The sequence below is a fragment of the Diplotaxodon limnothrissa genome, linkage group LG17 (genome assembly GCF_057381915.1).
Source record: "Diplotaxodon limnothrissa isolate DT_005_m linkage group LG17, D_limnothrissa_male_GT1.1, whole genome shotgun sequence".
NCBI classification, from domain to species: Eukaryota; Metazoa; Chordata; class Actinopteri; order Cichliformes; family Cichlidae; genus Diplotaxodon; species Diplotaxodon limnothrissa.
The window spans coordinates 20,325,509-20,334,619 of NC_140612.1; the positions used below are offsets into that span (position 1 = coordinate 20,325,509).

Here is a 9,111-nt window from a genome sequence, read left to right on the forward strand (position 1 = left end):
TCCCTACACAACCAGCACTGAGCACACACCTGGGTGAAGCCGAGAGAGCAATTATTGCACACAATAGTGCCAACACATCAGCAAGGTGAATGAGAGGATAATGAGGGAGGGTCTAGATTATTATGACATGTTTAAAAAGGATGTGCAGTGTAAATGCAAAATGATACCTGTTCAGATTAAATGAAAATGTATGCTTCAGCCATGGAATGGATGGAGCAATCTGTGGTTCTGAAAGCATACAGAAAAAAAAAGAATAATGTTACTTCTCTATAAAACACATAACATAGAAAAACCAAGAAATACGTAACATGACATACACATCCTTATAAAAAGCTAGTACTATAATTTGATTTAGGTTTACCAAACAGTCTACAGACCAGCCATTAGCGACTAAGTTTGGCATAGGGTCAGTTTTTTGCTGTTAAAATCAAAATTTCTTCAGAAAATGCACATTTTTCAGAGCCGCGCCTGAAAGTCAATTGAAGGAATTAGTCTTATGTCATTGATCTTACATGCTGGCTTGTTATTTCTGTCTCTAAATCATGCACATTAATAATTATCTTTTGCGCTCGGTGTACACACACATAACACACAGATATTTATATGAAGAGAGACAGAGACAAACGTGCGCGCACAAACACAAGCTTGTGTCTAGAAACCGCGAGCTCACCAGAAAAATTCAAACGAAGCGGAGCACGGAGTTATACTATGAATGTTATGAACTATGAACTTAAGCTAGCTAGCTGTATCCACCACCGATGCATCGTGGTAACGCTAGCCAGTTAGTATACTGGTAAAAAACGGCTTTTTGCCTAACTTGCATTCCCGACTGTGATGGTCGGTTGCTGGTAACCAGTTCTAACGTCGCGCCGGATAGCTAGCTAGCTTGTAGCTAGCAGCTACAATCATGCAAAAATTGGGGGTGGCTGTCGACCCAGCTTAAATGGGGTTATTTTCTGCAATTTTGGCAATACAAATTATAAAAGCTTTTGTAACACACTTGGCTTTACTTACGTTTATTTTCAGATGAAATTAATCAAAGATGTGACACAATGTTTCCAGCAGCCATGCAGAATAAAAATTGGTCCCGGTCTATTTCTGGTGGGCGTGTTCAAGTGCAAATCACTTTGACTCAAATTAAAGATATTATCTGTTCAACATGAAAAGGAATATATGTTTTGAGAGAAATCAAAAACTTTGCGTTGTGTCCTTTGTACAGATATTTAGTTTCATCCAAATCAAAAGTGGTATTTTAAAATGCAAAAAGAAAGGGTTTCACAATCAAATCAATGATTTTATTCTGTTTTGAATGGCACTTATTAGATTGAATGAATGACTGCATGTTAGACTTTTTACAGTGTAGGTGGCTTTCTGGTCCAAATAAAGGAAGAAATGTGACTGTTCAGATTGTTAAAAAAAGACTTTGTTAAAAACATTGAAAAAAAATACTAAAATTTAGGAAATATGCTCATCTTGATGATATTTATTCTAGTGCTGTCAAGAGATTAAAAAAAATAGAGATTAATTAATTATGATTTTTAATTAATTGATCTAATTAATCTCTTTTTTAATCTCACCTAAAAATAGCTGAGGAAAGCCCTCAACTTATTGTGGCAGACCAAAAGACTGATATAACAAAGAAAGTGACTTTATAAAGTCATTTATTGTTTAACAAACGTTAAACAGATGCAACCATTTACATACTGTTGTATTCTTTTGTAAAATAAGTGGAAAAATAAATACAAATAAAATCAAATAAATTAAGTGCTGCAAGTTAGCACATCAGAGTTGCTCTTTTCTGAGCAATACAGCACTGAAATTCCTCTGCTTCAGATAATGAAAAATAAAACTGACATTGCAGTGCTGCAAGTTAGCACATCAAAGTATTCTTCCATCACAAAAAAAGTGCTGAACATCAAGCAATCTATTCTAGTAGGCTACAAATGACACAGCAGCTATGCTGACCACATGTGTCTCATTTCTTCTTCCTCAGCCAGTCGCTAAGACACACCAGCCTGGTAACATTTTCTGGAAGCAAGGCTGCCCTTTTCTTTTGCACTATGTGGCCTGCAAGGCTAAAGAGTCTCTCACAGGGTACAGAGGTAGCTGGGGAGGCCAGGTACTTTTGTGCTAGGACTGACAGCTTTTCATAGACTCCTGAGTGAGCATACCACCACTGCAGGGGACAGTCATCAATACTGATGCTGGGTTCTGCTCTGTAGCGCTGCAGCTCTCCAGACTCAATTCCATCTTCTGAGTCAGAGTCAGACCCCAGAAGGAGTTCGCTCCTCCTCTTCTTCTGAGCTGGTCCATCATCCTCTGTGGAGGGCTGGAGACTATCTGCTCTTCTGGGCTCTGCTGCCTGGAGCATATTCTCCAGAATGGTCCACACCTGAATGAATGAATGAATGATTGTGATTAAAACTAAGTGCTTTTTATTTTATTTTATTTAATCTTGTAAAGAACTTTGTGTTCCATATAATAAATAAAAGTTTGATTTGATAATGAATTGGACTCATTAGTCCAGCTTAACCTTATTGTCCTACCTGTTCCCTCTTTTCTCTTGGAAGACATTTCAAATCCTTAAACCGTGGATCCAATGCTGTGGCCACCTCGAACCATATCTCGTTGCCATTAGCTCGTCGTGCTGCCAGATCCTTCTGGAAGGCATTCTTGAACTTCACCACGTAGGCAGAATCATCATCAGTAATGTCCATGACACGGTACAGATGGCGAAAAGCAGGCAGCACTACAGAGCAAGAGACGTAGGCCTCACCACCCAGCAGCTCTGTCACATACCTGCAGAGGTGGAGAGGTTTGCTAAATAAACCTAGCTGGATTCATTTAAATCAAAGTGTAACTGATTTCCAATTTAATTGTCCTTAAAAGTTCCTTGTTATGTTCATTAATTTTGATTTTACACATGTAACAGTAGTTTATATAATTAAAATGGGAAGGTGTTTATTTGAACTTACTTGCATGGTTCAAGCAGGAGCTCCAGCCTCTGCAGTTTCGCCCACTCAGCTTCGGTTGGCAAGACCAACCTGTGGTTCTGTTGGTCCAACGTAGCCTGGACAGCCTCTCGGTTACATAGGAGGCGTGAGACCATTGCGAGAGTCGAGTTCCACCTGGTGGGTACATCCTGTATAAGTTGATCGCTCTTCTTTCCGAGTGCTACTTGTTGTTGGTTAAGTTCTGTGGTACTCGCAGGGCTTTGTTTAAAATGACCAACAATCTTGCGGCACTTTGCCAGTACACCGACAAAACCACTGCTATCGAGACATACCGTGATGGTCCTCTGGAGAATGTGAGCATTGCAGGCGATGTGCTCATATGGAAGTGCTCTCATAGCAGCCAGCATGTTTGCTGCGCTGTCTGTGCCAATGGTGGATATCTTGTTTTCAATACCCCAGTCATTTGCTACCTTGAGGAACTGTTCGGCGCATTTATCAGCAAAGTGCCTGGTTTCTGTTCTCATGACGGTCAGTGCAAATGAGTTGAGGTTCCACTCACTATCAATAAAGTGTCCAGTCACCCCAAAATAGCTGTGGTTGCCAGCTGAGGTCCAGTGATCTCCGGTTATAGCAACACAGTTGGGAGAATCCTCCGCCAAAATCTCAAGTTTGTTTTTCTTTTCGCCGTCGTACATTTAGCTGATTTTGGTCGTTACTGTAGTCCTGCACGGCGGCTTGTATGACGGGTCATTGGACGCAATTTGCAACACCTCTGTCAATCCTTCGTCCTCTACTATATTTATCGGCCTACAGTTCATCGCTATCCACTTGGCAATAACATTAGTCAGCCTGTCGGTCGCAGACTTGCTCATACGAGGGGTATTCTCTAGTTTTGTTTGGCGAAAAGCTTTGCTCTGGCTTGCTATATTGCTAACGTCTTCACTGCTAGCTGTTGCTGCACTCGCGGCTGGGTGCTTTGCGTTGAGGTGATAGGCCAAACTTGAGCTGCTTCGGTGGTAAGCAAACTCCTTCTTACACTCTAGGCAGACCACTTTACCTTTGTCAATGGTGCCGTCGGGGCGTTTATGAAATACAAATTTCCCGTTCATTGGGCCAACAACTCTCAGATGCGCCTCCATATCCACACTGTAAGCTAATCACCACTTCTCACCTTGACCTCACGACGTGACTCCACCCCCAACAAGTCAAGCACAAGGAGCCCAGCACATAAAAACGGATTTTATAACATAGCAACTCTCATACAAAATCAATGACGTCAAGAGATTAAAAATTAGATTAACGAGATTAAAAAACATAACGCGCTAAATAGCATTGTAATTAATTAATCGCAATTAACGCGATAATTTGACACCCCTAATTTATTCTACCACCCAGCGAAAGAAGCAAAACTCCAGTTTTCCAAAATCCTCTTTAAGCTTCGACTATAAAGGCAGATAGTTTTATACAAGTCTTTTTGTGTCACCCAGATGTACTTAAAGTTGTTATAGCTGGGTTTAAATGGGGCTAAAATAGACAATAAATTCCCCAGTTGTCATACCGATAGGCATTGCCTGGCTCTCCCCAAAATTCTCTTTATATCCAGAAATTGTCCCAAATTCCTCAAGTATGCATTAAGGTGACCTTGAGGGTCTTAAAGATGTCTATAAATAAAATGTATTATTATTATTATTATTATTATTATTATTATTATTATTATTATTATTATTATTATAAGTATATCCAAAAGTTTGTGGAGGCTATTCAATGGGTTGGAAATAAATAAAAGCATGTTGTCGGCATAAAGAGAGACATCATGTTCGATACCCTCTCAATGTTTTGCCTCAACACCAACACATTGTCTCAGAGCAATAGCTAGTGGTTCAATTGAAACAGCAAAAAGAAGAGGAGACAGAGGGCATCCCTGTCATGGGGGACAGATTATTGTTAGTCCGGAGGGCTGCTAGAGGGGAACATAAAAGCCAATTTTTTTTAAGCGTTTCCAATGTACTTTTAACATTGGTATAAATTATATTTAATAGACCTCTACTGTTAAAAAAAAAGAATGCCTATTAAAGCCCATCTGGTCTGGTGAAATAATGGAGGACAAATACTTGTGTAAGCGACGGGCCAACACTTGAGCCAGGATCTTGGTGTCTGTGTTGATATTGGACAACATGAACTACAATCTACAGTGGGGCAAAAAAGTATTTAGTCAGCCACCGATTGTACAAGTTCCCCCACTTAAAATGATGACAGAGGTCAGTAATTTGCACCAGAGGTACACTGCAACTGTGAGAGACAGAATGTGAAAAAAAAAATCCATGAATTCACATGGTAGGATTTGTAAAGAATTTATTCGTAAATTAGGGTGGAAAATAAGTATTTGGTCACCTCAAACAAGGAAAATCTCTGGCTCTCACAGACCTGTAACGTCTGCTGTAAGAAGCTTTTCTGTCCCCCACTCGTTACCTGTATGAATGGCACCTGTTTGAACTCATCATCTGTATAAAAGACACCTGTCCACAGCCTCAAACAGTCAGACTCCAAACTCCGCCATGGCCAAGACCAAAGAGCTTTCGAAGGACACCAGGAAAAGTATTGTAGACCTGCACCAGACTGGGAAGAGTGAATCTACAATAGGCAAGCAGCTTGGTGTGAAAAAATCAACTGTGGGAGCAATCTTTAGAAAATGGAAGACATACAAGACCACTGATAATCTCCCTCGATCTGGGGCTCCACGCAAGATCTCATCCCGTGGGGTCAAAATGATCACGAGAACGGTGAGCAAAGATCCCAGAACCACACGGGGGACCTGGTGAATGACCTGCAGAGAGCTGGGACCAAAGTAACAAAGGTCACCATCAGTAACGCACTACAACGGCAGGGAATCAAATCCCGCAGTGCCAGACGTGTTCCGCTGCTGAAGCCAGTGCATGTCCAGGCCCGTCTGAAGTTTGCCAGAGAGCACATGGATGATACAGCAGAGGATTGGGAGAATGTCATGTGGTCAGATGAAACCAAAGTAGAACTTTTTGGTATAAACTCAACTCGTCGTGTTTGGAGGAAGAAGAATACTGAGTTGCATCCCAAGAACACCATACCTACTGTGAAGCATGGGGGTGGAAACATCATGCTATGGGGCTGTTTTTCTGCCAAGGGGACAGGACGACTGATCCGTGTTAAGGACAGAATGAATGGGGCCATGTATCGTGAGATTTTGAGCCAAAACCTCCTTCCATCAGTGAGAACTTTGAAGATGAAACGAGGCTGGGTCTTCCAACATGACAATGATCCAAAACACACCGCCCGGGCAACAAAGGAGTGGCTCCGTAAGAAGCATTTGAAAGTCCTGGAGTGGCCTAGCCAGTCTCCAGACCTCAACCCCATAGAAAATCTGTGGCGGGAGTTGAAAGTCCGTGTTGCTCGGCGACAGCCCCAAAACATCACTGCTCTCGAGAAGATCTGCATGGAGGAATGGGCCAAAATACCAGCTACTGTGTGTGCAAACCTGGTAAAGACCTATAGTAAACGTTTGACCTCTGTTATTGCCAACAAAGGTTATGTTACAAAGTATTGAGTTGTATTTTTGTTATTGACCAAATACTTATTTTCCACCCTGATTTACGAATAAATTCTTTACAAATCCTACCATGTGGATTCATGGATTTTTTTTTTTCACATTCTGTCTCTCACAGTTGAAGTGTACCTCTGGTGCAAATTACTGACCTCTGTCATCATTTTAGGTGGGGGAACTTGCACAATCGGTGGCTGACTAAATACTTTTTTGCCCCACTGTAAATGGTATTTTTCCTGTTTTACAATTAAACAGATCACTGCTTGATTCATTGTTGGAGGCAAGGATTGTGAGAGGAAGGATTTGTCAAAAGTTGATTTTAACAGTGAATTCAGTTGGTCAGAAAACTTTATGAAAAAAAATCAGATACCCATCGGAGCCAGTAAATTTTCCAGACTGCATGCTCCGTATGGCCGTTTCAATTTCAAATTTAGAGATAGGTTCCTCCACACTAGCAATCGCATCTTCTCCCAAAGAGGGAATATCAAGTCTCTCAAAAAGGTTTTCTAGCGCTATGTCATCGTTTGCCTGGGAGGAGCTGTATAAAGTCTGATAGTATTTTTAAAAACCTATTTAAATCTTGGTTACCTGTGGACCTTATTCCCTGTTCATTGTGGATCTCAAGGATAGTTGGTTAGCTGTTCTTTGTCGTATAGCTGGTGAGCTAACAACTTGCCTGTTTTTTCTCCATGTTCAAAAGCATAGCTGCGCAACTTTGAAATCAGATACTCAGCCTGTTTTGTGAGATTGTATTCATTTTGGGATTTTAACTGCTGTGTATATAATACAGGCTCAGGAGAGTGGCTATACACAGCATGTAATTTCATCAGCTAACTGAGAGGGGCACTTTTATTCTGTTTGGCACAAAATGAAATTATTTGATGCTTCTCAGATGCTTCTAGAGATTCCCAAATGACTGATGATGACATCTCTGGGGTCTGATTGATAGCGAGAAAAAAAAAAATCTCATTATGACCTTTTGTAACTGACGAACTCTTCATTCGCTATCAACATGGAGTTTAATCTCCAGAGCAGGCATCAGGAATACGCATTGAAAAAACAACAGGAGAATGATCTGAAATCACATTCTGTAACTAAAGGGATAAGTTTTTTTTTTTATTCCCCCCAAAAATAGTCTATACGAGTATACGTTTTATGGAAAAAAAAAAGTGTATTGATGTGAAGCAGGATAACGAAATCTCCAAACATCAGCTAGCCCATAATTATCAAGAAAGCTCTGAATGATGCCTGGTGACTTTTGACTAAGCGTACTTATGTGTGAACTGAGGTCCATAGCACATTATGAGCAGTTTAGGTCTCCCGCAAAGATGATATTGTGTGATGACATATTGGGGAGACGCGAAAAGACATTAGTGAAAAAACTGCGATTGTCCCAATCAGGGGCGTAGATATTTGCTAAGATCAAAGGAAAACCATATACCATATTTTACACACTATAAGGCGCACTTAAAATCCTTTAATTTTCTCAAAAATTGTCCTTGCGCCTTATGTATGAATTCTGGTTGTGTTTACTGACCTCGAACCGATTTTATGTGCTACACGGCACTCAAAAATCTGTCAAAAATGTTTTAGTATGACTTTGGTAAGCTACGAAGCCGCACCGACTGATGGATCATTGGAGCATTATGGCTGCCGTAGTCAGGAGCCTCGTGGTGTAATCTGGGTCCAAAACTCCGAATTCTTCAGGTCCCAAAGTCAAGCTCGCTAGTAGAGCAGGGCGATATGGCCAAAAATATTTATCACAATATAGATTTGAAAATTTGCGATAACGATATAACTGACGATATAATTGATGCAAGACAAAATACAACTCCACAACTTTACTAGCACAAAAAAAACCCCATCCATTTATTTTCACTTAAATAAGCAGCTGTTTTTTATGTGCATTAAAGATATATAAAAATTTGACAGTGCAAATGCAAATTCCTTGCTGAAAGTTTAACCAAAAAACATTTCCAGTAGAAATGGGCTGACATATCCTGAGCATAACCTAGTATAATATCCACTGAAGTTAAAAAGAGGTGCTTTGCAACATTAAACTGCAATGTGCCAAATAAAAAAGTCAAATATGTATATTTCGGACCATAAGGTGCACGGGATTATAAGACACATTAAGCGAAACAAAGCTGTCAGATAAATCAAACTTTATTCAACTCATTCTTCTTGCTTCCTCCACTTCTGTACCATTGATTCATTAATGCTGTATTCTATCACAGCTGCTCTATTCCCATGTTGTTGCAGTATATTAATGACTGACCTCGTATTGTGGATGGATTATCTTAGTTGTTCTCCTAACTGAAGTTTGGTCCGTTTACAGTGTTACGGTCGCTGACCTCTAGTGGCTCTCCCTCTGTGGAAGAGTTTTTTTTCTCCTTTTTCTTGTGTTGCAGGTCTGCCTCATGAGCCACAGCTGAGGTGTGTTCCAGCTCGTCATCCACGGCATATAGTCTGCCATACTAAACTGCCACACCTAAACTGCTGTGAGCTATAGTGTTTTGGGCAGCAGGCCTTAGAGTGAGTGAGTGAGTGAGTGAGTGAGTGAACGAGTGAACTTGAACTCTG

The 9,111-nt window shown here is 40.6% G+C and overlaps 1 protein-coding gene across 1 annotated transcript; it reads right to left on the reverse strand.

Moving 5' to 3' along the window:
• Nucleotides 1–1,944: 1,944 nt before the first annotated feature.
• LOC146614924 (E3 SUMO-protein ligase ZBED1-like) lies at nt 1,945–3,649 on the reverse strand. Its single transcript, XM_085375523.1, has 3 exons — nt 2,976–3,649; nt 2,547–2,799; nt 1,945–2,392 (listed from the first exon to the last, which is right to left on the reverse strand). The coding sequence occupies exons 1-3, from the start codon at nt 3,647–3,649 to the stop codon at nt 1,976–1,978; spliced, it is 1,344 nt and encodes a 447-aa protein (XP_085231649.1). The 3' UTR covers nt 1,945–1,975.
• Between the last annotated feature and the right edge of the window lie 5,462 nt (nt 3,650–9,111).

What these genes read in the sequence shown, in the direction of transcription:
- LOC146614924 (XM_085375523.1), bottom strand. Translation starts at nt 3,649, where the DNA reads ATGTACGACGGCGAAAAGAAAAACAAACTTGAGATTTTGGCGGAGGAT. An exon ending in CTCCTGCTTGAACCATGCAA is followed by an intron (nt 2,800 to 2,975) that starts GTAAGTTCAAAT and finishes CCACCTCTGCAG; the next exon opens with GTATGTGACAGAGCTGCTGG. An exon ending in CAAGAGAAAAGAGGGAACAG is followed by an intron (nt 2,393 to 2,546) that starts GTAGGACAATAA and finishes TCATTCATTCAG; the next exon opens with GTGTGGACCATTCTGGAGAA.